The 27,406-nt window shown below is 36.0% G+C and overlaps 2 protein-coding genes and 1 long non-coding RNA gene across 4 annotated transcripts in view; 2 read left to right on the top strand and 1 right to left on the bottom strand.

Moving 5' to 3' along the window:
• Positions 1-27,406, bottom strand: part of LOC138135804 (EGFR adapter protein-like) — a 206,031-nt gene that overhangs the window by 143,308 nt on the left and 35,317 nt on the right. The gene's annotated exons all lie outside the window — the stretch shown is intronic.
• The window catches only part of LOC138135831 (uncharacterized), a 325,387-nt gene that overhangs the window by 297,247 nt on the left and 734 nt on the right, over positions 1-27,406 (top strand). The gene's annotated exons all lie outside the window — the stretch shown is intronic.
• On the top strand, positions 1,090-17,916 carry LOC138135706 (uncharacterized). 2 transcript variants are annotated; one of them, XM_069054532.1, is made up of 4 exons: positions 1,090-1,265; positions 12,418-12,579; positions 16,593-16,763; positions 17,693-17,916. In XM_069054532.1, exons 1-4 carry the CDS (start codon positions 1,221-1,223, stop codon positions 17,858-17,860), a joined length of 546 nt encoding a protein of 181 aa, XP_068910633.1. In that variant the 5' UTR covers positions 1,090-1,220; the 3' UTR covers positions 17,861-17,916. The 2 variants fall into 2 exon arrangements, with proteins under 2 accessions (XP_068910633.1, XP_068910632.1); XM_069054531.1 differs by lacking the exon at positions 1,090-1,265 and adding an exon at positions 8,815-9,033.

Below are 27,406 nucleotides of genomic sequence, written 5' to 3'. Positions count from 1 at the left end.
TCAAGTGAGCGTTTTTGCGTATAAAACTCAAAATGCCAGTAGTACGTTCGTATTTTGAGAAATATGTAATCGCATTTTCTGTTAAATATTTTTTTCGTTATTTAAATTGAATTAATTTCAATTCATTACAGTTGATGCAAATTTTCGAAAGCTGAAGAGAATATGGATCCTACATTGCAGGTTTCATTAAAATATGTATTCGAATCGTTCCTTTTTTAAATCTGCACTTTCAGCTATTGATAAATGGTACTAAATATTTCACTGCAGTCATTAATCTTCCCTGTAATTACTCGTGGCCAGTCTGGATGTGGAAAAACGAATCGGATTTATTACGAAGCTTAGCTGAGTTCAACATCATTATTTTAATAATTATTATCATTAAAACGATCCCTTTCTGCACAGAAAAATAAATTTTCAATCTGATAAACTCCGCATTTTTTCGAAATTTACGTAGATTTCATAAACGTGTCAAAATGATTTTTCAGGACCAAATCCAGGTTCCAAATTTAGTTATTGACGACCGTGCGAATTTATAGGACCATTGTCCTTTGCTCAATTTTAGATTTTGCCCGATCCACCAACAAAATGTCGCACATCAATCAGTCCTTTTAATTCTTTATAAATCCTGTTGTATCTGAAAGTCGACCCTACCACTAATGTTATATATTTAATCACAGACCCCCAATCAGTCTTTTTTCTAATCAAACAACAAATATAAAACTGATACAATGAAATGATCTATTATAGTAAACATTTTTTATTTGTGGAAACAAGAAAACGTAGAAATTCTCTGTTGTAAATTAATATGAACTGATGCGAAAATTGACGCTCGAGTGCAGTAAATTATTAAGCTGAGCCGAAGTTAATACCTGCGGACATTAACTACGGCTGCAGCTCAGGTAAAATGCATCGAGAATTTTATTGTTCAGGTGGACAACACTTTGGAGAGTAATTTGATAATGTCTGTTAAAAATGTTGTGCGACAACAACGAGAAAAGCTCTTTATTTTTTACTCATTCTCACGCCAACTAAATTATAAATTTTTATGACACATATGTATGAAAAAATAACATGGTAGGTGTCAATCAGAGACCTACAGATTCGCAATTAATAGCTGTTACGGTAGGCGTCGTTCGTTGTAAAGCTGAAATATTTAGATCCAGCTTTGCTGTCGCTAAATTATTGGAGCACATTATGGGAGAAGGTCAAGTTCGAGGGTCATGAACGGAGCAGTGGGTGAGATTGGGAATAAATTGTTAAAATGGGCAAGTTGCTTGCAGTGTTTGTAAATACGGAGGTGGTCTAATTCGGGAATTTTCACAATAATTTTATAAGCGTGTCTCCCAAAAATAGCTCCACAATTTATCAGAGTGGATCGTACGTACGCATCCATTCAACATGATGAGAAGCAACGTGGTCGGAGCGTCGACGTAAACTGGTAAAGTTGTAGTTTATTATGACGTGAAAATTAGAGTAAACCGGGTCGTCGAGGAGCCCCCGTCGGTTTCGAGGATGCTTTTCGGATATTATAAAAATTTCATCCCGTCGCCCCCGGCGGCCATAAAGCGACGCCGGTTAAACGGTGAAGATTTAGCTAAATAAAACATCCATAAAATCACGTCTTTTATTCGGCGAAACAGACGGCGGCGGCCGCGTCTCCGGAGCAGGACGAGAAAGGGAAAAAGGGGCCAAGTGAGCGCCGCACACACGGTAATAATCTAGAAGTGATGAGAGGGTGTGGCCGGGTCGCAGGTTGAGCCTCTTTCTCTCTCCTAGCTCCATCATGGAGGGCCCATCAATCAGGCGAGGATTACCGTCCGACTGTTATTAAGAACGCTCGTATGAGACCTGCTACCGTCTGCAAGCAACGTGGAAATATTACTGTCCTCTGTTCACTGTAACAACCGCTTACTCGACCGCGAATGAGCCTCTGCCACACTATCAAGAGAAATGGCCGGCTTACCCACTTCTTCTTACAAAGGACAATTTTAATCCTTTTTTAATGAAGAAAAATATTATCGTCACGGAATCGAGCCAGACGGTTATGGAGGAACGGAGAAAAAACGCCACGTTCTGCGGTTAAAAATGCAATAAATACACCAGATCAACGGGGAATTACGCCTGTCAGTGGTTATTGGGGGAGACCAGATAAATGGAGATCATTAAAAAAGTGGAAAGAATTAAAAGGCCATCGTTAAGGATTAAGTTCACAACTCTATCTCTACCGAGTGATTCATTAATATCCACGGCGCGCCATAAATATGTGCGTTGTTTTACAATCACACACATAATGTCCAACACAGATTTCCAAAAATTTCCACCGTTCTTTTAAGTGAAGATAATATCACCAAATTGGTGTAGTTAATTGAAAACGCCCACGTTAAATTGCACTTTAACTCTGATAATAAGAAAATCTTGAAAATATTGAGAAAATAATCTTTCAGTTCAACATATACAGGGTCATTACAAATGATTGTCCCATCGCAGTTGGCGTTGAAAACCCACACAAATTTGGAATGTGCCGCTAGCTTCGCAACGTTAGACAAACTAGTAGACAAATTTACACTACTGCGATGAGACAATCATTTATAATGACCCCGTACCACCTACAACCCAGCCTCCTCTTTGTAAATGCAGGACCGGTTCACAATTTTTTTAAATTTTTTTATTATGTAAAGTTCGAAATTGCCGACCAATCTGTGATCTAATTACACAGGTCGACGAAATTTGATTTTGTGAATGGAAGATTAAATAATTATGTTAATGGTTTTTTTACGAACCGAGTACGAGGAGACATTTTTCGCGCATTGTTTGAGCCACGAGCGACGAAGGATCGAGTGCTTCATTTGCACGAATGTGCCGAATACGTCTTCTTGCATCAAGTTGCGGACGCGAAATGTGATTTTGAAGGTCGTGAGTTGAAAAATAATTTTTAAACTCACATTATGTACTTCCTAATTTTGTAGTCCAGACTCATTACTGCCAAGAAAATATTTACTGTGAGTTTTAGATGCTGTCCCACGTTTTTTTTTTTCAGAAGCATCCTGATTCTCACAGAAACCTGTATGTACAGCTCAACATCGTTTCCTTTTTTTTCTTCGTAAATTTCGCACCAGATAAATTTGGCAATTTATAAGAAAAATAATTTAATCACGGTTATTATTTGACGGTAATTGGTATGTTGGCAAGGCGTAGCCGAGCAAAAACGCTAATAAAAAAACGACAATTACACGACTAGCTTAATAAATTTCAAAAATTACGGTGAATTGGGCAGAACATTTTACGACATTGATATAATTTTTTTGTGACAAACACAGCGTACAGATAAAAATTTCGGTAATTATCTACACAAATATATTTGTAATACCTTGAAAAAATTTGCTGTGAAATGATTATTATTATTATTAACCTCCAGCTACGCTGTTTGTCGAAAGCCATTGTAAATTGTTTCATTAAAACAAGTTTAGTGTGAAGCAGAAATTTTTTTCCGGGTATACTTTTTTTAGATGACTTCTTTTTTATTAAACGCGAACTGTCTGCTCTTCTGTCCCATTTACAAAGCAAACTACTCTTAGACAACTGATTAACTTTGTTTATCATCTAAAAGTTGATTTTAGAATTCTCTACTTATTTGTACTCTTTAGGGCCCTTTTACTCAACACAACAGTATAGTTTTTTAAGTCAGAAATTTGTTTAGCACTTGTATTTTAAACACAAAAAATATTTAATGCCAAAAGTGGACATTTTAAGATTGTTATTTTTGTCATAAAGAATAATTGAAAGTACTTGGTATTTTAGACCATTCACTGCAATAAACTTTTATAATGACACATATCTTTAATCGAGTTTTCCCAATGACTTTATGTTTAGAGTTACCTATTGGCGATTTCGGCTACCGTTGGGGGCGCCACTGTTGAGAGATTCCAGGTCATACTCGCGCTGGACCCGGCTTATGTACAGTAGCGGAATTAAAATTTCGGGCAGTATTGTCATTTTCATATAAACTCTAAAACAACCTTTACGTTAATATAACCTCATTTTTCAGTCTTGTCATGTTATTGTAGTTTATTTAGAGGCAACAGCAGAAAGCAGATGTGTTGTGGAAGGGCAAGAAATGTTGTGGGCGAAGTTGTTAATTGTATGCGGTGTTACTAAAGTGGTGGAAACAAGGTACGAAATTTTGAGATTTGGTCTACAAGCCAGTGCCTTGAGTAGTGCTCTGCATGAAATTAAAGGACAATAGGGGCTATTCTGTATCTAGTACGTTAAAAGTAACACACCGATAAAATTTTAAGGCTCCGTCAAATCGAAAAAGCTATTCTGTATCTGCGCACCTGTGAAAATTTTGACGTACGTACGTCAAATTTGGAAGGAAGTACCTTATTTTTATGGGTCGACGATTTCCGACCCTTAAATTTTAACAGATCGTTTTTTTGCCCAGTGTATCTTCATTTTTGGGTTATGTTCTGTGGGTTTTTACAATAATTATAAACTTTTCCTTTTTTAAATCAACAAGATTGCTTTCATGCAGCACTTCGAATAAAACATCTTGTAAATGACAATTTTCCCAATTAAAAATAGATATGCATTATTTAAATGTTTATTTCATTATAAACTTAAAACAATCCTTATGAAAGTTATGACTAAAATTTATATTGTAATGTAGCACTGACACTTCTTTTTTTTGGCGTTTGGCAGCACGAGTCAACACCTCATTGGCCAGATTTATATTGGACTCTGCAATATTCTTAGGCACTCTTCATGTTTTTCTGCGATATTTATTACATTAGTTTGGGGATGCTTGCGTTTTCTACTTCTTTCTTCTCTTTTGTTATGCGTATCAACACCCAACACATTAATGTCCACCCCAATGTCAGGCGTCTGCTCATGGATATCAAAGATACGCACTAGCACCACATCAGATAGTTACATCGGAAACAAAAATTACACAATAAATCCAAATGCTCAAGTACTTGCCTTCCACAATTATTGCTGTCTTCTCAGCAATCACTCTTGTTTACATTACGTTAACTTCACTTTTCACTTATATTCAATCCATAGACAAATGAACACACTTCGTTGAGTGTGTTCATTTGTCTGTGATTCAATCCTAACACTGTCAAATATGAATTTAACTCTCAGTGCGCAAGCGCTAAGGATCGTTCACAATCACCTTAACGTACCCACCTTAAATTTTACCATTTTATCGGTCTACGTTATTCTGAAGTTACAGAATAGCAAATTTGTCTCGCCAATTTAAAGGTCTGTCAAAGTCCGAACTTTTAACGCATGCTTTACTTTTAACGTACTCGATACAGAATAGCCCCTAATTATCTATTAAATAACAACGTCCAAGTAGACTATTTTAGCTGCAGCTGAAAAGCAGGTTTATCAGGAACTTGCAAACATATTTAGGCGTGTTTATTGTATTGCTCCAGGTTGTATAAATGTTTTGTTATGAATGGCGGATCATCATGGTCCAGCATTTTTTATAAATCAATAAGTAAATCATTTCAAAATATAACCTTAAAATACTATTTAACTTACAAACGTAGTCTTCTTTTTTAAAGTGTTTTCCGCAGACCCTCATATAATTAGATGAAGGTTTTCCCAATAATAAAGCACTTTCCCATGCTTTCCTTCTCTCTACCCAGCGTTTAGAACCAAAAACATTTTCCATTAAAACTTATTTTTATAATAAATTTCAATTAAACCATCTTTTTGTGTTAAAAACACACTGAAATAGCCACCGACTTGAGTATGACTTGATTTAGTTCATACAATTCAAACCAGATGTCTCACTGATAAATGCAATCGCGAATTTCTGAACGTTTTTGTATTTTATAGTAAAGTAAATTTGGTATTATTCTGTCCTCCTACAACATAATATACCGTAAGAGCAAAAAAGAATGCCATCAAGGATAGCTATAACACAGTCCATAATGTGCTTATGCACTGTAAGTTGCAGGGAAAAAATGCAATAATAACTATAATTGTTTATTTTAAATAACCCATTTCAGGATTCCACAAATGCATGACGAATTTCTTAATCAAAGACACGGCACTTTCTTTTTCATAGCTATCCTTGATGGAATTTTTTTTTGCTCTTATGGTAGATTTTTATATTTATATGAAACCTTATTTTATTTATTTTATTTTTATTTTTATTTTTATAGTTGAAGGAGATTTCGCTGATAACTGTCGTTTTTATGTTCAACGTTTTGAATGATTTTTTTTTTAATTCTGACTGACTAGACCGTGATGGTCTATTGTTTTGTGTCATTTATCAATAGATACATATTCCATTTTCAGACTTCTTAATAATGTTGAAAATTATGATGTTCTTTTTCAAAATGTTTTATGACAACTGTGTGTACCAGAAACATAGCACATAAGCTTCGGTAAATTAAACGTTTTAATCATAATAAAATGAAGTTTTCACTAATTAAATTAATGATTTTTGGAGTCAGTGAATGCATCAAATAAAATAGATGAACTCTTGGTCACCTTCCAATTGCGTATCTAATAAACTAGCCAAATATGAATAGGGAATTTTTCCATTTTGGAATTTTTTATAAATACAGTTTAAAATTTGTAATGAAATATGTTAGAAATATGTATCTATACACATTAAATGTAACGGTTCAAGTACTTGTAACGTTTTAAATTTATCTAGCGTTTAAGAATACGTGGGAGGATTGGGGTAATTATTTTGATTTTCAAGAAAAATTGTGGAATTCCCTATTCATTTTTGCCTAGTTTACTTTCGCATTATGTAAGTACTTCTTAAAAATAATTTTGAAGACAAATCTCGGAAAATCCAGCACAATATGGTATCGTTTTACGTTTTTTTATCCTCAAACGGTTATTTTATGGTTAGAATATTAACATCTAAACCACTGTCGATCATTTTGGGAAGCTCATTAAGATCAAAATCACGTCGCGGGCAGTTGGAGATGCGTCCACCTGGATCGCTACTCGCTCACGTAATGACAATTTAAACGTTACTATCTCGATGTGTCCACAATTATTCTAACCACAATATAATTGCCTAAGTGCATTTTTCGCATTGTCTCTACAAGACAAGGAGAGAATGGACTGTGAAAGCTCAAACGAAATCCGGAGAATAGCATTGTCCTGCAGACAAAGTCCCTTGAAGTTACTTTGGAATCCTGATTCTTTGTTGGATGCCTCTCTGTTGGAAGAAAAATAAAAAAACACTGAGTACACAGGAACCGGATAATTTGATTGTTTTGTAGTCATTAGCCGCTAGTTTAGGTTCAATTGAATTTTTCCTTGATGCGTTCAGCACTTTTTCAGCTAACCGTTAAAAAAGTACAAGCTTACTGTGATTCGCTTTATTCGTAAAATTAATCGGTCTCGAAGAAGTTTATTTCAGTGAAATCCGACGTGATGGGTTGACTATTCACATGTTTAAGTTTAATTGGATTACAGTTTGTTAATTTTCGCTAATTTGTTTAAAATCATCCATCGGTTCAACTTCAAAGCCTCAACTGAACCGAGCATTGATCAATTAATTGTTTACCCAATCCTCGATTGATTGTCGATTATGGTGATGCAGAAACATGCATCGAAGGTGCACAAATCTCTTGTGCACTTGACGTCCACAAGGAAATGGAAAATGATGCCGGAATTTGCACCGATCCATCGATTCCTGTGCTTACACTTCAATATTTCATTGGAGTCCTTGTGTTGCTGCATTAACCCACATTTGAAACCTTCGATACGTAAAATATACCCGAATCAGAGCCAATAAACAATCCTGTCAACTGTCACCGCGGAGTCACACGATTGAAAAAAATATCCTCACGAATCGATTTTGTAATCAGGCACACAACGTTCCGTTCAGTTTCTTCAAAACAATAAATTTTGCAAAACTTACGCAGTTATCGGGTTTCTCGTTTCAGGAACTGCAGCGGGATATTTTTGAATTAGAGAATCGCGAAAAAACTCATTTGTTTCGCCGTTTTCCATTCGCACAAAATTGGTCTTGTTTTGGGCCTTTAATTCGGGCCGAAACAAAAACATTCACGATATAAATCGTTATCCATAAATCTTCGACGAAATGATGAAACTTCGAGAGCTCGCTTCTCATATAAAAACGGTAGCATATAAGAGTGTGAGGTTCAAGTGATGAAAAGTTACTTGAAAGCGAAACATGAGAGGTCCCGGGCGTCGCCTCTGCGGAACTCCGCTAGGTGTAATAAACGAGCCCAGTTAGGAATGCACTTCAGCGTGAAAAATTGTGAAAAAGCAAGAATCGGTGGGATTGTGACGAGTTCTGTCAACGATATTGGTTCGTGGTTTCAGGCACATGTTCGTTTTCCGCCCCAATAATTATTTAGGGACTTTTTATCATCTCTAAATGTGGCTTTTGGCGATGGCGATGGCTGCCGTAATGCGATATAAATAAAACGGCCGTTTTACAAGCGGGTGGATGTCATATCCGAATTTTATTGTTTTCGAGAGCTATTTTGCATGAAAGTTTTATTGGAACGGGCGATTTGTTGACAGGAATCGTCGAAATTCTCCGGGCCCAGATATTACTCGTAGAAGGCGACGTGGGTCGCAAAAATTAAAAATAAAAATGTGAGATAAGCAGATGGACCTAGGCGTATCATGTCTGGTTAATGTGGCGTCGCATTTGCTCGCTCAACGGTAAAATAAAGTAAATACAAATTCAAACGTAGTGGCCGGCTAACCGCAGTTGGCATTGTTTGATGATGCTATCGACGTTATTGAGAGGGCCGTTAACAATGGCAGCACACTAATGTAGGTCTGCACCGGCATTTACATGTGTCATGCATCATTTGCCCCGCGCAGATCTCTATCGGCCCAGCAATGATCATTAGTAAAATGTTTTTGACGCGAAATATATTAGAGTCAAAAGTGTAACTATTAGTCATTCGATGACGGTTGTTGAGTGACGGTAACGGCAGAATGGCTGGAGTGCTGCTGCTGCTTTTTACAGTTTTATGCAGTGTGTTATTCGCGGAGACAGCAGTTGATATAGTACGTAAGTCAATCTATCACCCCGTTATTAACGCTTGCGCATACCGAAAACCCCCGGATAAATTGATAATGTGACGGCGACGCGCCGAGCCGCCCACCTCGATATGAAAACCTCCTGAAAGATCATTTGTTAAAACGTTCATTAGTAAAAACAAACCTAATAATGCTGCTGCTGCGATTCCGTAAGAGATCGCGAATCCAGACCCTCAAAACATTTTTCAGCCCGGAGCGAACAACTCCACCGAGCGAGCTCTTTTTTCCCCCCCGTCCTCCGATACAGCCCCTCTATCCTTTAACACATCGAACAAAACTTTCCGCAAAAAATCAAGTTGTCATTCTTGCAACTCCTCGAAGTAAGGATCGCGCTCCTTTATTGGGACCCGCCATTCGGATGGCACATACGGGTCGACTTCCAGATCCGAATCCAATTTCGAACAGCCGCCTCTCTCGTCTTACCCGAATTAAAAGCCGTTGTTATAGTTTTTTCCTTTAATTAAAATTCAGCTTTTGTGCTTGGAATTGTCTTAACGACGCCTCTGTGCGTCCCGAACCGAAACCATCGCCGCCGATGAGAGAATCCAGATAGGAAGCCCCTCCAAAAACACTACAACCAATTTCGTTGTGGAACGAAAATTTCTTATCGTGCCATCCAAACACATTACGCAAGGTTCGGTGCATACTTGACCGCGGAATCACCGCACTCGCCAGAGACCAATCAGAATTCATGAGCTTAAAGCTTCAAATAAATTTTATTTATTGCCGGTTGAAACGGAAGACAAGCTGATTGGGATTCTCGAGTTTGTAAGGGTGCTCCAATAACTTCCCGATTACGCAATATAATTAGAAAGCTTTACAAGATTTGCCCTGTTTATCTCGGAGGGGATTAAAAGCGGCTCGTTTTCGGGGGATTTATTTCTTGCTTCCTGCCACTACACTGATTTACACTAAAACCACTGGACCGTGGTCAACCCATCACAATTTTATTCATCACGAATTATAATTATCAGACGGAAGACCCACTTTTCTTAATTAAATTATTAAGTGCTGAGCTGCGAATCCTGTGACCAAGCAAACATCGAGTTTGAGTTTTTGTTTTTTCCTCTAGCGAACTCAGAAATTTTACCAGGAGCAATTATGTAAAAATCATAGACTTTTCGCCCGGGACTGTGGTCGGATCAGATCTGCATTGAGTTTGCCGCGATCTGCATCAATTCTGGAGCCGTGTATTTCGTTTTCAATGGCATACTTCAGATATTCGCTAAATATAGCATTATCAAAACGTAAATAGCAAACGATTGCAACTTACAACTGTTTACTTATTAACACTGAAGGGTAATCTTGGAATCTTGCCCTATTTTTGACATTTGATATCTGATCTGACATCCATGGACACGCCCACAACGGGCGGCCCGTCTTTAACCACAGCGGAACCGGTTAAATACTGGCTAATGATTTCGTTATGACCTTACATTTGCCTCGGGCGAGCCGCCTATGGACACTTCTACTCCTAAGACTTGAAGTACTTCTACTCCGCTCAGAAAAAAAGCCACTTTAACCGTTTCTATGGAGATACACAAAAGCGCGATTTTCGACCTCTTAAAGATAAAATTGTTTTAATGATTAATTCACTTTATCCAACATTCAATAGTAATATCGTGTTTTACTAGTTAGTTTTAATTGAGTAAACTGGGCTATAACTAGTCTGTTGTTATAACCCACGTTGCCATTTGCACCGTGGGTTATAACATACATAACCCACGTTGCCATTAGCACCGTGGGTTATTAACGTCCATAACCCATCGGGAGCAGAATTTCATCAATAATGTCATTATCTAAAAATTTTGGAATATTGGATAAAACGTTGTATGGCATACGTGGGTTATTAAGTACTACCCACTCAAGGTAATAACCTACTCGGGCAAGCCCTCGTAGGTTACAAATACCTCTCGTGGGTAATATCTTAAATAACCCACTTATACCATAAATAACTATTACACGTTAAATTTGAATCAAAATAATGGTAGGAAAAATTGTCTTAACTCTTGCAGAAAAAATATATACCTTTACGCGGCGCTGAAACTGAGGATTTTTAGTATAATTGTGAATTTAAATCCTTGTTTTGAGAGTGTTCTCCTTGATATGGCATCGTAAATTGAGGTGTTGGAATTCGCAACGTACGTGTATGTTTACTTTGTTTTTGGAAAATATAAAAATATTCTGTGCCGCCAGATTTGCACTGGAAAGAGATAGTTCGCTAATTTTATTTCTGTAGCTTCATATGCTTGATGGTTTTCGAGTTCTGTGAGACGAAGCATTAAATTGAGGCACTTCTTGTACAAATTGGAGTCGCTGCTTTCTGGCTTTCAAGAAGTTCTTGTGAACTACCTGGCCTTCGTAATTTTTTACCGTGATTGGCTCTTTGATATGCAGTAAGCCTCGATCTGTATGTATATTCGGGGAAAATATACTTTGGCAAAAATTAATACGATGCAAGTTAATAGTTTTTTACTGTAGGGATATTTTACAGCGTGATAACTAGGTTTCAGGCACGAGGCGAAGCCGAGTGTCTGATTAGTTGGAGCATTTCCATTTTGATTTATTTTATTTCTCATGTAGTGGGTATGTAATTGGATAATAATTACATACGAATTTTAATTGTTGCATCGATTGAATTAAAATGTTGTCATTAATGTCGATGAAATTTTAAAACCGTTTGGAAAAACAATGAAACGCGCGCTTTGACGTGAATTGTGCGACACAAAAATTCCAAACGCTCATAACGTACTCTAAATAATTATAGGTAATGCTCGATTAAAGCTGAAACTGGTTAAAGATCATGAATGAAAAATGATGAAAACCGCGTAGCACCGAAAATCCGGGTCGATATCAGCATTCCGGTGTAGCTGAACAATGTAGGAAATTTGCGGATCAAAATATTCCGCGAATGTGTTTATCGTGTGCTAATTCCCCGGAAATAAAACCGAGGCCTCCCCATCCAAAGAAAAAGCCCAATTTTCTTCGAGTATTTACAATTCTATTTACGATCAGGGCTGTCATGAAAAAGTAACAAAGCTCTATTTATCTTATAACATTTGAATAACAATACAGTAAAACAGCCATTCAGGGAAGACGGTCCTGATGAAAAAACTATTCAAATTTAACGATTTAAGCCTGGCGCTTATTTTAGGGGGGTGTTAAACTGGATTGCCGCTCGCGGCGTTTATCCTATCGCAAAAGTCGGCAAAAGTCGCTGTGTTGCCTCCGCACCCCAACACATATATAATAAAACAAACGGCTGATGCCCCTGATGGCCCCGTATTACGATGAGCGTTATTAATGGACCCGCAGATCCTTGCTCTTATAGTAAACCGTGACTTATTTCAGCAAAAGAAGAAGGTGGTGTTGCGCAGCCTGGGACAGTGCAAAGGACAACAATCGTTGCCTATGGTCTGGTACGATTTCGCACCAAAACACGATGAAAAAACCGGCGATAGTATGGCCTCTATTAAAGTTAGGACCAAGGCTCTAGTCAGCGAAGATCTTTCGGTAAGATTTTACGAACCGCATGAACAATTCACAATCTTGTAAAATAAATTATCCTTCTTCTCTTATTCCCAAAATTCCAAACGTCCTCTTCCACCACACTCTAGATGAAATCGTTACGGTTTAGATTATATTCTCGTTGGAATTTTTTGCCGGTTATCTAATTTAATTTAGATACACGTCGGTTCATCATATTTATGCTAGAAACGTGAGACGGATTTTGCTTCGTGACATCGCCGGATTTAAGTTGGTATTATTTGCTACGAACTTGGAGAGATGTTCTAAACTCCGTCAAAAACATGAGGTGAAGTGTCGATGGCGGGATCAAACTTCTCCGTTCATACGAAAATATATTCCGATTTGTGCACCACCTGCCTGTTCAGATATTATGACGACTTCGGATTTTTTATGCGCTCTGCAAGAGGTAACATATGCAGCACAAAATACACCCGTGCTTTTTGATTATAACTGTTTTACGGCGATTCACACGAAAATTAAATAAGCTGCCCAAACAATGCCATATTTTTTTTAAGCGATATTGTGCATTAATTTACTTTGCAGAATATATTATGCAGCCCTGAACTTTATTCAAAAATTTGTGAAGTGATAATATGAATAGATATGTAATTTAATTTATAACCTTTTGTGGAGCATTCTACGTAGTCTGCCTAGGTTACTTTCGTTAAAAAAAAAAGTTTAATTAGTTAAATATTAACTCACTAGCTTAGCAACAAATTCAGATGTAACATTATAACATTTTTATTTCTATCCCCCACCCCTTTCTTTTTCTATTCTTTCCCTCCTCTTCCATATCTCTTTCATCTATCTTATCTCCCTTCCGTCTTCGTTCAGTACTTCTCCACGTTCGTTTCTCTCCCTCGCTCTCATTTCGCTACATCCATTCCACATGTACTATACTCAATTGTCTCTCTCTCTCTCTCTCCGCATAGCACATTCTGCACCTTCTTTCCTCTCCTTCCATCCTGTTTTCTCTCTCTTCGTTTTCACATCTAAATCTCACCATCATTTTTCTTTCTTTTGGACTCTCTCTCCCTAGGTACTCCTGAATTTCCTGTGTCATACACCTCTCATACTTCCTGTTGTATCTGGATTCTTGGGTTCTTTCCCTTCTTTCTCGCTTGTCTGTGTCTTTGTCCCTTTCACACAGCTGTACAGTCATCCATCTTCCCTTTACTCTTAATATTTCCACTTCTTCACTGGCATACCCGTTCCTCTGATAGTATTTCTCTCTTCCCTTCTTCTCCGCGTTTTTTTCTTTTCCCTCCACATTCGGTTAGTATCCTGCACTCTTCCTTTCCATCCATTTTGTCTTAAGCTTTGCCGCTTTTTTTCCCGCTTTCACTCTCAGCCTATTTCTCTTACACTCTTCCCTGGCGTTTCTCTGTCCACTCCTAGCACCCCTTTTAAATATGTTTCTTGCACTTTCTCTACCTCTTCTTGTTCCTTCCATCCCCAAATCTCTGCCCCGTACGTCAATATACTCTCCATATATACAGGGGTATTCACTAATAATAATGGGCCTAACAACGTCCCGACGCAACCAAATAAACATATTTCTCAAACGAGTAAATTCCAATTGATTTTTAAATTTTTTAATGAATCCAAGACTGCGTTTATTAAGACAATGTTCAGTCATGGCCAGCTCCATTAAACCTATGATTATGGTCCTCCCAATTTCCCTAAATTAAGGATATTTCAAAGAATGCTGTGGAGTGCGGTCAACTCAAAAATGTCCTTATGTAAGATAACAAAATTTGTATACTGTCGTTTAGACAATTAAAAGGGCTATCAGAATCAAGAAAAAAATAGGGGATTTTCATTAAAAAAAAATATCGATGACGTCATCACTCGAAAACAAATGACTGCTTGGAGTTTTATTTGATACTAAAATATGTATTTTTATGAACTAAAATTGACTCGTCCCAAGATTTAAAAAAAATGGTTTAATTTTTAATTAATTTATTCCATACTTTCGCCGCTCACTGTATATTATATAAATTATATTACATTATATTTTATGGATGATAGTATGTACTTGGAGGAATCAGGAACAAGGCATACCTACATAATTAATATTATTTAGATCCAATGCTGTTTTTAAATAAATACCAAAAGTCTGTATTTTTCAATAGAAACTGTCACTTCAAAACAAATTAATGTAAACCAAGCATTAACGTCAAGTCAATAGTGATGACAATTTCAAATTATTGACTTTTCTCTTGTCAAAAATATGGCACCTTCACCATTCAAAAATTTAGAATCATCTCCCTTGCTTCTCCCGGGGGATTGTCTATGGGCCAGATTGCCTTGTGGAAACCTTTTCAATTTTTCCTGCTTGGAATATCTCCTTCAGTTGTCCATTTTTCGGTATTTGACAATTTGCAATGATACCTTTGACAGTGACAGTGGTTGACAGTAGTAAAAAATAAGGTTAACCTAATGCTTGCTTTACAACTTTATGTCAGTCAACTGACTTTGACGACCAAAGTAATTTGTCCCCAATAGTACCCTGTATTATGATAATTTGTTCATTTTCCGTTTCACATTTTGCTACACAAATTTTTCCAATAGATGAATTGTTGAAGCCATATAATTGAGAATTACCTGCTAAATCCTACATACATCTGTGAACATACAAAAAATATGTCGTGTCTTTATTGTTTTTATATATGGCCACTCTTGCAGCTCTGCACTGAGGTCATTTCAATTTAGCAACATAATGAAAACACAATGAACAATGAAAATTTGGAAGTGACAAGTGAGGCTCGCTCCGCTAAACTCGACTCCCGAGATTTTAGCTTGCTGCGAACGATTTTAGCGTGCTGCGAACGATTTTAGCGTGTCGCATGAAACTAATTCACTGCGCGGGAATAAAATGTATGTGATGCGCCTAAAGAAGTTTTCACTTCAAAAATTACTTCCATTAAATGTTAAACAAATTACACTTAAAAAGAAATACAAAATGTTTCTTGTAAAACTTCTAAGCTGTTGTAGTATATCATGTTTTTACAATTACCATTGTTATCCCATCTGGTATCTATAATTTTTCTATTTCAAAAGAGAAATGGATTGGAACATCTGTCTGATCACCCTCTTGATTCAAATAAACTAGGCAAAAATGAATAAGGAATTTTTCCATTTTTGAATTTTTTATAAATACAGTTTAAAATTTATAATGAAATGTGTTAGAAATATATAAAGACACACATTAGATGTAATGTTTCAAGTACCTGTAACATTTTAAATTTATCTAGTGTTTAAGAATACGTGGGAGGATTGGGGCAATTATTTTGCTTTCTAAGAAAAATTGTGGAATTCCCTATTCAGTTTTGGCTAGTTTATTATGTATGTTCCTTTTGAGCCTGCATCATTAGTTTACGTTTAATTTATATTTCAAAGGAGAATGTATGTTAGTTTGAAGCAGAAGTTGCCGCAAATAAGTGCAAGAAGTTCCGAGAACTTGTGCCAAATTGGGTGTAGATATCGTACTTAGAGGAATTTATCTTGGTGCGGTCTTTTTGAAGACGTCATGTACATACATATTGATGTTGTATAAACTATTAACTACCAATAAAGCAGTAACCATAAAACAGTATAGTAGGTGATAATGCCGCCGGCTTAAGTCAACGGATGAGATTCGATCAATGTTAACGAGCACGACGCACATGTGTCAGTTTAAAGCTGAAGTTATCAAATACGGTTTTTACATTCATTTTCGAAATTAGAGAGGATACGGCATTGCCGAATTAGCGTGTTCTTGAAGCCTTCACAACGACCTCTGTAATTAGCTTTAATTTCCATACATCGTCGAGTCAACATTTCGTCAACGCACACCATTGTGGAGGAAGGCGGGCATCTCCAATATCGCCTGTGTTTAGATCCCCGGTAGTTAATCAGAACTCTATAATTAAAACATAATTATTCTGCACGTCCCAAAATCCCAATGATTAATTATCACACTGAATCAGCATCAGCACAATTTATTTTGGCTGCAGATCATGTTCAACTTCTGGAAATGTGACGCTTCAGGGAATCCAGACAGTTGTGAGCAGATCATGAAGGATTATTATGTATCTGACATTTGTACGTACATGGTGGCCAAAGATCAGATGTGGACGTCGTTTATGGATTCTTTCACGACACCACTAGTATGCCCTATCAAACCGGTAAGTTCTAATTGATATCAAGACGCCAGTCTGGAGCTGAAACCCATCAACTCCGTTATTAAGAAGACTAATCAGATAATATGGGCTATAAATGTTTTATGGAGCGTTTTTCTCCGATTTTAGAGATTTCTCCCGATCGACTAATCAAATGGAGCCATTTGCGGGATGCTCGGAATTAGTCACTCTTTAAAATTGTACATTGTAAAAGTTTTTCAGGATGCGAGTCCCCAGCGACCGCCGGAAGCGACGAACATATTTAAATCGGGAGTCGAACTCTGGAAATTTCCGGTAGAATCGTAAATTCGATGTGTTATCCTTTAATTTTCATTTACCATCTTTAATTTGTGCTTATGTATTTTGTTTCGCAGCTACCTAGAGCGATTTCCCCGGGGACAACCCGTCACTTAGCTTTCGTATTTAGCTTCCTTCATATCCAGCTCCTTAAGATGATTTATCTGTGTCCTTTTATATTAATCCTTTTTGAGATTAGAATAACTTGATAAATTGACGTCATTTTCTCACGGAATTTCGCACAACGGTTTCATTCGCTCTTGACAAAAATGTGTACTTTCGGAGCATCTTGTTGACTTCTTCGAATGACCTGCGTGCGGGATAGTGATAAAGAATTTCGAGGATAAAGTGAAAATTTCAATACGAAACAACCGGGAAATAATTTTGCGCTTTGAACCGAAAAATAATTACCGAATAAAGCTACTTTATCCAACTCGAAAAGTTTATTCGGAATGCAAAGTATCTTCACCGTCTCAGATTGGAGCGTAACCAAAAGTCTTAAATATTTTACAATTTATTAAAAGCTTAAAGTGAAAAGTGTATTAAGATTTTCAAGTTTCCGACTTAACTTAATTAGGATTAAATTTTAATCTAATGAAATAAATAAGAGTCGTTTGAACAGTTCTGTTATATTTCAGGGGGTGTACGATGCGAAAGATATGAAAGTGACACCCGATTTCCTCAACTATTTGCCAGTAGGTGACGCTCTGTGGAAAGTACAGATGGACGGATACGACAGAGGCAAAAAAATAACGTGCGTCTCTGTCGTCATACAAATTGTGCCTTTCTACGTGAAGAGGAGCTAACTGTTGTTTGGAATTATTTGTAGCATTCTTCTTGACAATATATAATGTCGAAAATCGATGAATTACGCACATTTCCGGCTACCGTAATTCGATCATATCAGACACACTTCTCGAAGTATCTCCCGACCCTTATCAAGTGATATGATTTAATAATTTTTTGTGACAGGCTTCTTCGAATCGCCGTCAATATTGTTGTCGGGGTCAGTGATAAGGCATAAATGCAATCACGAAAGGATTCAATTTCTCGGCCCCGAATCTGTGCCAAGTCAGCATTATCAAGGAATCTCAAAAAATAAGACTGACTCCAGATGGGATACTAATTGAGAAAAATTATAGGACCCGACTGAGAGGCATTCCGGGATAATCCGGCGACTGTAACGATTTTTCTGTCGGTCGTGTTTGCTTTCAATAGAAATCTGGTATCTATAAACTGTTGACGTGCAATTCTCTGGTGGATTTGCGAAAATAGACGAAACGAGTTTTTTCGAAGCAGGTTTAGTTAAACGTTGACTTATACAAATCGAAAGGAATGGCGTTAAAGTGATCAAAAAGATATTGCATATTATCGGTCATGTCGTAGCGGAATCCTACGCAAATAAGCGTTAAATGCGTGGCCGTGGTCTCAAAGGCTACTTTATACAGGGTGTTTTTGAAATGCGTGCACAAATTTTAACCACGAGCTACTGGCTTCATGTAGCACTCGGAAAAAATATCTAAAAAATTCCATGTCAAAAAATAAATGCGGTTTCCTTGTTTTAGAGGATATTTCCTATAGGTTACATTTTACAAAACATGATATACAGGATGTATTTTTTAAATGTGCCGAAATTTTACGTACGAGGTTGTAGGACAACGTAGAAAACTAAAAGCAATTTAAAAAAATTGTAGCTCAAAAAATTAATGTCATTTTATTTTTTGACATAGGATTTTTTAAATATTTTTTCCGAGTTCTACATGAAGCCAGTTGCTCGTGATTAAAATTTGTGCACGCATTTCAAAAACACCCTGTATAAATCATACCTCTTGAATTTTATTATTATCTGATAATGGAGAAAATTTATAAAATATACAAGAGCAACATTTTACATTCATAAGAATGGGTAACTTACAAGCTTTATTGCCGAACGCGACGCCACTGGTAAGCAGATTTTTCGGTGAAATGTCAGAGAAAGGTAAGGTTAAAAGCAACGGTATTGATGAGTTTCACCATCGAAGATAAAACATTAATTATAATTAATAATTAATTGATTAATAGTAGATTTTTCGAGAGGTAGGCAACCAATAAAACGCCTGTGTATACTGTATAGCAAGTATGCATATGTGTGCGATTAAGCTAAGAGAGACGTTTCGATAAAACAAAAGATGAGATAGCACTCTTGATTTGTTTTCTTGTTGATCACTCTGTACTCTCCGTAAGCTCTGTTGTAGCAAAAAACGGTTAAACGAATTGACTGGCGGTCGACAGCATATGACAATAATCCGTAAAGTGCAATCCATTAAGAGCCACGTAATTATATTAAGCCATTAGTGTCATTGTATTTATGTGACGCGCATAAATCATGATTGCTACGCCACAAATTGTTGAATATTTACTGGCTCTGAATAAAATCTGATACATTTTCGATGCGATTCTGTGTCACAGTGTATAACGCAAATTAAGGGGACCGTTCAGCGTTTTTAATGTAATAAAGTGCTTTCGTTCTCAATTTTCACCCCATCCTCCTCCGGTTGAAAAAACTCAACTGGCCGGCAACGAATCGCATTACTAACCGACATAATTAATTTCGGAGCAAAAACGCCATGAAACTAGGAAGCTTACTCTGCATTACGTTATTTCGTTGGGTATGCAATGCGGCATGGTGAAATATGCACAAATCCTATAATCGCAAACGATGATGTTTGCGCATTAGCGAAATTGTATAAATGATTTTTGTGCTTGGTAAAAAAAAGTGTTTGCGTGGTGTATCGATTTGGTGTAGTTTTTGTTTCCTTTGTTGGATTGTAAGTTTCCAAGTTGGGCCACAGTTGGCACTCACCTCGCAATTGCATCCGGCGCACATACACTTGTTGGTAAATATGGAATTGATCAAATGTAGTTGATGTTAAACGTGGATGGAGACTAAATTATCTGAAATGTTTTGATAGTTCGTGTAGCAAATTGGAGTTTCTGCTGATAAAATGGTTAACTGTTCGGCGAAGTTGAGCACGGGAGAGACACAGTGTCAACCCGTTCCCTTTAAAACGTGAACCCGGGGCACATTAAATATCCTTAAACGCATTTCGGATACAAAATAAAGCTGTGCTTTTTCTTACAAAGTATCTTAAATGCAAAATTTAGTTGGTAGCTTTAAGTTTCTGTGAGCGTTTAATTATGACAAAATGTATCTGTCGGGTGCTTTTCTCTTAGCCAAACTAAAGTTCCGTCCAGCGGCAACTTTATATGAAGTTAAATCAACATAGTTACCTATGAAAATAAACTGTTCATTTCTTGCGAGCTCCTCTGAGAGGGATTTATTTGGGTACGTCTCCTCACATAATTTTTGGACTATTCAAGGAGGCAATAAAAAGAAGATGAGCTATCCGACGGACAATGAAAATGCATTAGCATTCCCATTGTATTGGCAAATACAATACCGATAAAAATTCATTCCAGTTTTCCAGATCTTCTGATTTCAATTTTCCTTATTAGTTCTCATTGTTACGGATAAAACTAAGGGATATTAAAAATGGAGATGAAGACCGTTTCATTCATCAATCGTTTTTAAAGTCCTCGACTAATTTCAAATGACAGAAATACCTACCGAGCTTTGTCGTCGTCTGCTCCATTATACAGCCAATTACGGGTCCATAATACCACCTCCGTTGGTTACTTCGCTCCCGCACCCATTATTCTTACCAACCTATAAACGGTGCGATAATTCAAGCGAAACATTCTCGCAATCCCGAACGGTACTATCACGACCGTAAATTCAACGCAGATTCTTCAATATCGTTTTTTACATTTTTAATCGAACAGCCACTTTTAATTCCACATTCAAAACGAACAAATGGCTCACAATCAGAAATTACCGATCACGTCGTTCCATCGATTTAAAAAAAACGACCACTCTGTATTTAAAAATGAAACAGAAGTTAGCTTCAAGATGAAAACGCACCCGCTGTATCGTTAACTAGAATCTCTATTTATAGGGTTCTCATAGAGAAACATACAGTGTGATCAAAAAGAAAACAAATCAGAGCAGGCGATGCAAATTATCGTTCATGTCTTAGCGGAATTCTATGCAAATAAGCCTCCAATGCATGGGCGTAGATAGTTTATGGTCTCAAACGCTACTTTGTAGTAAATCATACCTCATGAATTTAAGACATTGGAATTATAATTGTGCATTTTACTATTATTATCTGATGATGGAGAAAATGTATAAAATATGCAAGAGCATTCGTAAGAATGGGAAATTTACCCGCTTTATTGCCAAACGCGACGCCACTGGTAAGCAGATTTTTCGCTGAAATGAAAAAAAAAAAACATCAACGATGTGCTGTTGTTAATCTAGAAAACAACTTTTCCATTTCGCCAAAGTTTACAAACGTTTACTGTAGCCAACACTGACCGCAGAATAAGTGGTCAAATGGGTTTTAACGTTGAAGATTTCGAGAGGTAGGCAACCAATAAAACGACTGCATAGCAAGTATACATACGCGTATTAATCAATCTAAGACATACTTTTCGATAAAACAAAAGATGAGGTAGCACTCTTGATTTGTTTTCTTTTTGATTACTTGGTATTTGTTAAAGCATTATCTTTCTCAGAAAAGGAACACTTAGCTATCATTTATTTGCCAATCAAAATATTTACGGCAATGCGGAACTTTGTATAGATTGCTACTAAAAGAGGTCGTTTCGTTTAAAATAATAGTTATTAAACAGTAATTACATAATATACGTAAGTGTATAATATTTGTTTTGAGAAGTGAGTTATTTGTTATTTTTTCTCGTTTTAACCTTTGACACTAAATTGAAGCATTTTTGTCGAACGAAAAAGTATTTGCTGTGCACGATGTAGTTTTGTGATGAAACACCTACTGGTATGTAATTGAAAAAAATTTAATAAAAACGTTTACAATTTTTCGTATGTATGTTCATGCTTCTAGGATAGCTTATAATTTCGTTTAAAAGAGAAAATGTCAACAGGTTCATTAAATTGAAATTTCAAACTGATTAGAACTATTTGACCATGTTAGTCGAAGAGCTTTTAATGTAGGGTCATGAATGCTTTCCACTTGAAACGATATTGTACAGGATTGGCACGAGGGTGGTTTTTCATTTAACTATTATAAAAAACAAGTTTATTTCTAAACATAATCATTTGACGATACTCTGCTGTGATTTCTCTAGATATTTCTATATAAAGTTTTTGTTTGTGACTCCAGCCACTTATTTATCTCATCACTGTTTCATCGTCCAGAAAGTGAATCCTATGAAGATTTTCTCTTTATTTCTGGAGTACACACAATCACTGGGGAGTGGATTTAGCGACTAGGGGTTGCTCCACAATACCTCCTGTTGACACTCTATCCATGCGGGAAATAATTAATGGAAACAAGAATTGTTGCTGTAAAATTTTAGTTTTTATACGATATTTTCGAGGAAACAGTGGACCCTTTTATTGTCTCCACTCCAAATTACGAGTTTCGTTCTGGATCACTGATTAACTTTAGTAATTGTGTTTATTTCAAAACTCTGACTCTTGTATTGTAGATAATAGTTTGTCGTTTACGATACGAGTATCGTAATATTAAGTTACGATACAAGTATCGAACAAACTTTTCAACGTTTTATCTACTATCAAATATAATCGTAAGAAATAAGTGGACAATAACAGTAAAGCCAGTGTTACAAGATGTTACGGTAACCCGGTGGAGGGCGGGATATTTGAATGTCTTACTTTAATGTATACTGCTTGATATCGTGATACCAATAATGGTTGCACTGTGGGTTGCCGTTAACAAAAATTTAGAGTTTGTATCGTTTAAAACTGACTTCAGACTTGCAAGTGTCGTCCAATGGATTTTCTAGATGCAAGTGATGACCACGTGCTTTTACTACTTCACAGATCCCGAATCTGTGTGTTCCGCTTATTCCGTAATTAGACAATAGGAAATGCGAAAACATAATTTTCCACAAACCTAAGCCCTAGACTGGAAATTTTTTAAAATATTTCTGAGTAGATTCACGAAACTCAGATAATTTACAAATCGTTAACGAAAGAGTAAATATCGCGTGTTTTTTCACCTCATAGTAAGCGTTGAAAAGTCGATTGTGAACGCACCACTCGTGTAAAACGTAAGATTTAAACAGCTGAATAGTGCGTTCACTATGAGGTGAAATAAAAAAAAAAACAGGGATACAATACTTGAACAATACCAGCTGTCAATTTGCAATGTCTTATCGAGCCTTACCGGGTTTCCCTAAGACAGTATTTACTTGCAGAATGCAAAAATACGAAAATTTCATGTTGCCCTTTCCTTGACCCCACTAGTACGGTAAACTATGTCATTACTACATACAAAAAACTGTCATAGTGTTTTACACTATGTACCTACTGATAGATAATAGATAATAGAACCCCTTGAACTCATTGAACAATTTACTGCCTAATTCTTGCTCAAAAAAGGTACAAGCAAATTGCACATACCGGGTGTAGAATGGATTTTGGTACATAGGCACTTTACGTGTAAAAGTAAAAATCCTCGGATATTAGAACAAACCCTTAAATACAAAAGTTGTAAAGTTTTAAAAATAGTTCCCAATTTTTATTTGTTTTGTTTTTTAACATCTTCCGGAAGTACACAATAATGGAAAAAAGAATTAAAGAATTTGTCAAAATAACAATAGCTGGGAAGTGTAACCGAGCTGACAACCAAAGATGACAATGATATTTGAGATGTCAAACTTGGAATTGGTCGCTCCGGATAGAATACAGGAAATATTGCTTGCATGTCTCTAAAAGACAATCCGAAGTAATACCACTTTACGATTTTTTTGTTAGAGAGTTCATTTTTTGAAGAAACTCGTTACGTTTGTCAAAAAATGAACTTTATTGTTGTCGGGAGTTATGGCTATTACTATTTTATCGATAGATTTTTAATATTTAATTTTTCTTGTCTAACCGAACCAGAAAATAATTTAAAAAAGATTTAGGTAAATTTTTTTTACTCTACAACTTTTGTGTTTAAGGTTTTGTTGGAAAATAATTAGGGGAGCCAATATTACAGGATTTTCACTATTGTACGTAAAGTGCCTATGTACCAAAATCCATTCTACACCCTGTATGTTACTGTTACTACAAGAATGTTTCATTTTTTCAGTCAAGGATAATAAAGGGTGTGTACAATTCGGAATTTAAATTTGAAAACTTCGCTTGGTACCGTAACATATTGTTATTTCTTTTAACTGAAAGAACTGCCTGGTCTGATTTAAAAAAAAGTCAAATTGATTAGAGGGATTTTATTGTTCTAGTTAAATGTAAACATTTTTTTTTATATGTTGCTAATAAGTTTGTATTATGTGTAATAAAAACAACTGGAAGCATTTTTAGTACTGTAAACAAAGAACATTTGGGTTTCTAAAGTGAAGCAATGAAAGTATGTATTCACGGGAAACTAGGCAGGAAATTGAACGTCATTGAAAATAAAGTTGTTTACTTCGAAAATTTTAAGAAAACTCTTAAATCTAACACTACATAAATAAGTTTTTACTTTTTGCAGCAAAACATCGTAATAAAAGTTGTTCAACAAATCATTATTATTTTAAATTCCCACCACTGATCCGGCATTGAGGCTGAACTTTATCATTACCGGTATTACTTCCAAGTCATAACCAGCAAATAGATAATTATATAAAGCAATGGCAACCCTTAAAACCAAGTTCAGCTTGACTGCTGGCCATCCACCAGTTTTCCACTGTTACTCAAATAATAATTTGTATTGTCAATGTCAAACTGTCCAGGGGGCTTAAGGGCAATAACACAGGTCGCTACCAGATGCTCGTTGGCTAAAGTAGTGTATGTTATGATGATGCTGGTTTAATTACTCCAGAACTTTTCGGAAGAAGGTGGAAGATGATCAAAATTTGCTTCTTGTTTTGTTTTTGTGTAAGAAAGTAATATTTACTCATATGAATGAGTTATTGTGTTAGTGTATCATTATAAAAAAGGGGACACGGAATTGATTTCTATCAAGTAATGATAATTGCTTCCAAGGCATTATTTTTCTAGATGCTCAATTTTTACACGACATCCACGTAGGATTTTTTTCATACTGATCGAATGATGATAATGATTTCTAAGTACATAATTAAGTATTATTAAAGGCAGAATATAGCCTAAGGGAGTCCGTTTCGGCTCAGGGACGCGAGGGTCGCGGGTTCGATTCCGACCCAGGGCGAAATTTAAAAAATAAGAATTAAAAAAAAAAAAAAAGGCTATATTCTGTCTCGTGATTCGGAAGTCACGTTAAGCCATTGGTCCCGGTCTATTGAGTTGGTCACCATGCGCCTCATAGATTTGTAAACCAGTCCTAGGCTGTGTAACAAATTTTTTAAGGCAGAATATAGCCTAAGGGAGTCCGTTTCGGCTCAGGGACGCGAGGGTCGCGGGTTCGATTCCGACCCAGGGCGAAATTTAAAATAATTTAAAAAAAAGGCCATATTCTGTCTCGTGATTCGGAAGTCACGTTAAGCCATTGGTCCCGGTCTATTGAGTTGATCACCATGCCCCTCATAGATTTGTAAACCAGTCCTAGACTGTGTAACAAATTTTATGTTATGATTTTTAAGACAATATTTAGACTGCGCTTGATATCAATAGCGAATTGTAATATGTATTAAGATGACGAGTGACTAATAATCCAACAATTTTTTAAAACTAGGTAGGTACATATTAAACAAAAAATAATGATAAGTATAAGTATGTCAAAAAAATTGTCGGTCTAAAACTCTAATCGTATAGTGAGTACGCAGCAATGTTGGATCCATTTTTAAAGAAATTCAACAAAAAACTTAATGTAACATAATTTTTCTAGTCTAGTAAACTAGGCCAAAAATGAATAGGGAATTTTTTCTTTTTTGATTTTTTTATAAATAAAGTTTAAAATTTGTAATGAAATGTGTTAGACATACACAGTAAATGTAATGTTTCAACTACCTGTATCATTTCAAATTTATGTAGTGTTTAAGAATACGTGGGAAAATTGGGGCAATTATTTGGTTTCCAAGAAAAATTGTGGAATTCCCTATTCATTTTTGCCCAGTTTATTAGTTAGGGGAGACCAAGGAAATGATTTCTAATTCAAAATTTTTTTAACATCAGTTAGATCTTGATCAATTGCAACAAAAAATAGTAAACTGGTTTCGATCGAGCCATTTTTGCACCGAAAATTATAACCACCATCCTTCTTTATTTAAAATATTTGGTTTCCAAAAAATGTGTTTGTTGGTTTCATTATTTTGGAACGACACTATCACTACTGTGGAAGACGGCAATTTTATGATTTCCTCAAATGTTCTATTAACTGGGCTATGTAATGTACCGGGTGTCCCATCACTTGTGTCCCGTAGGAAAATGACTTTAAAACTAAATTATATTTATATAAAGGTATTATAGATGCATAAATACTGTTCACCGCCACAAAAATTGGGTATTACTTTTTTGTTAAAATTAATTACCTAGGTACAGCAAGCAAAAAACTGTCACTTTCAAAATTAAATTTTGTTCAATGCAGTTCAAATTTAGTATACGTTTTGAAAAAATGGTAGAGCAATAAAATCCGTGATTAGAATTTAATTAAAATGTTTTGATGTAAAGATATTTGGTTAAATTAATTTGGGCCGTTCTACTTTATGAAAATGTATTGCAGACGAAGATTTATGAGGGGTTGCAGTATGTTTGACGCCGTAGCAGAGGCAGGTACCGCTGGAACCCTCTTGAATGGTCTTCGTACCATAAATTGCGGACAAGAATAATACCCACAAACTTAACTTTGTCTTCCATAAATTTTTATAAAGTAGAAGGACCCAAATTAAATTAACCAAATATCTTTACATCAAAACATTTTAATTAAATTCTAATTACGGATTTTATTTCTCTATAACTATTTCATAACGTACACTGAATTTGAACTGCATCAAACAAAATTTAATTTTTAAAGTGATAGTTTTTTGCTTGCTGTACCTAGGTAATTAATTTTAACAAAAAAGTAATACCCAATTTTTGTGGCGGTGAACAGTATTTATGCATCTATAATACCTTCATATAAATATAATTTAGTTTTAAAGTCATTTTCCTACGGGACACAAGTGATGGGACACCCGGTACATAGTTACATATTAACTTTTACATTATTTTATTGTAGAATATACAGGGTGTCTTAAAATTATCGTATTCTGAGTTCGGGGCTTAGTAGGGGACATCCTGTTGACCAAGTAAAAATTGCTGTCACTTTGAAAAAAATATCAAAGTTGCCAATATTTGTTCAAAAGTACCTGAT

Source organism: Tenebrio molitor, chromosome 7, assembly GCF_963966145.1.
Source record: "Tenebrio molitor chromosome 7, icTenMoli1.1, whole genome shotgun sequence".
Lineage (NCBI taxonomy): Eukaryota > Metazoa > Arthropoda > Insecta > Coleoptera > Tenebrionidae > Tenebrio > Tenebrio molitor.
Note: the sequence above shows the minus strand (reverse complement) of the source record. Positions and strands in the feature narration are given on the sequence as shown.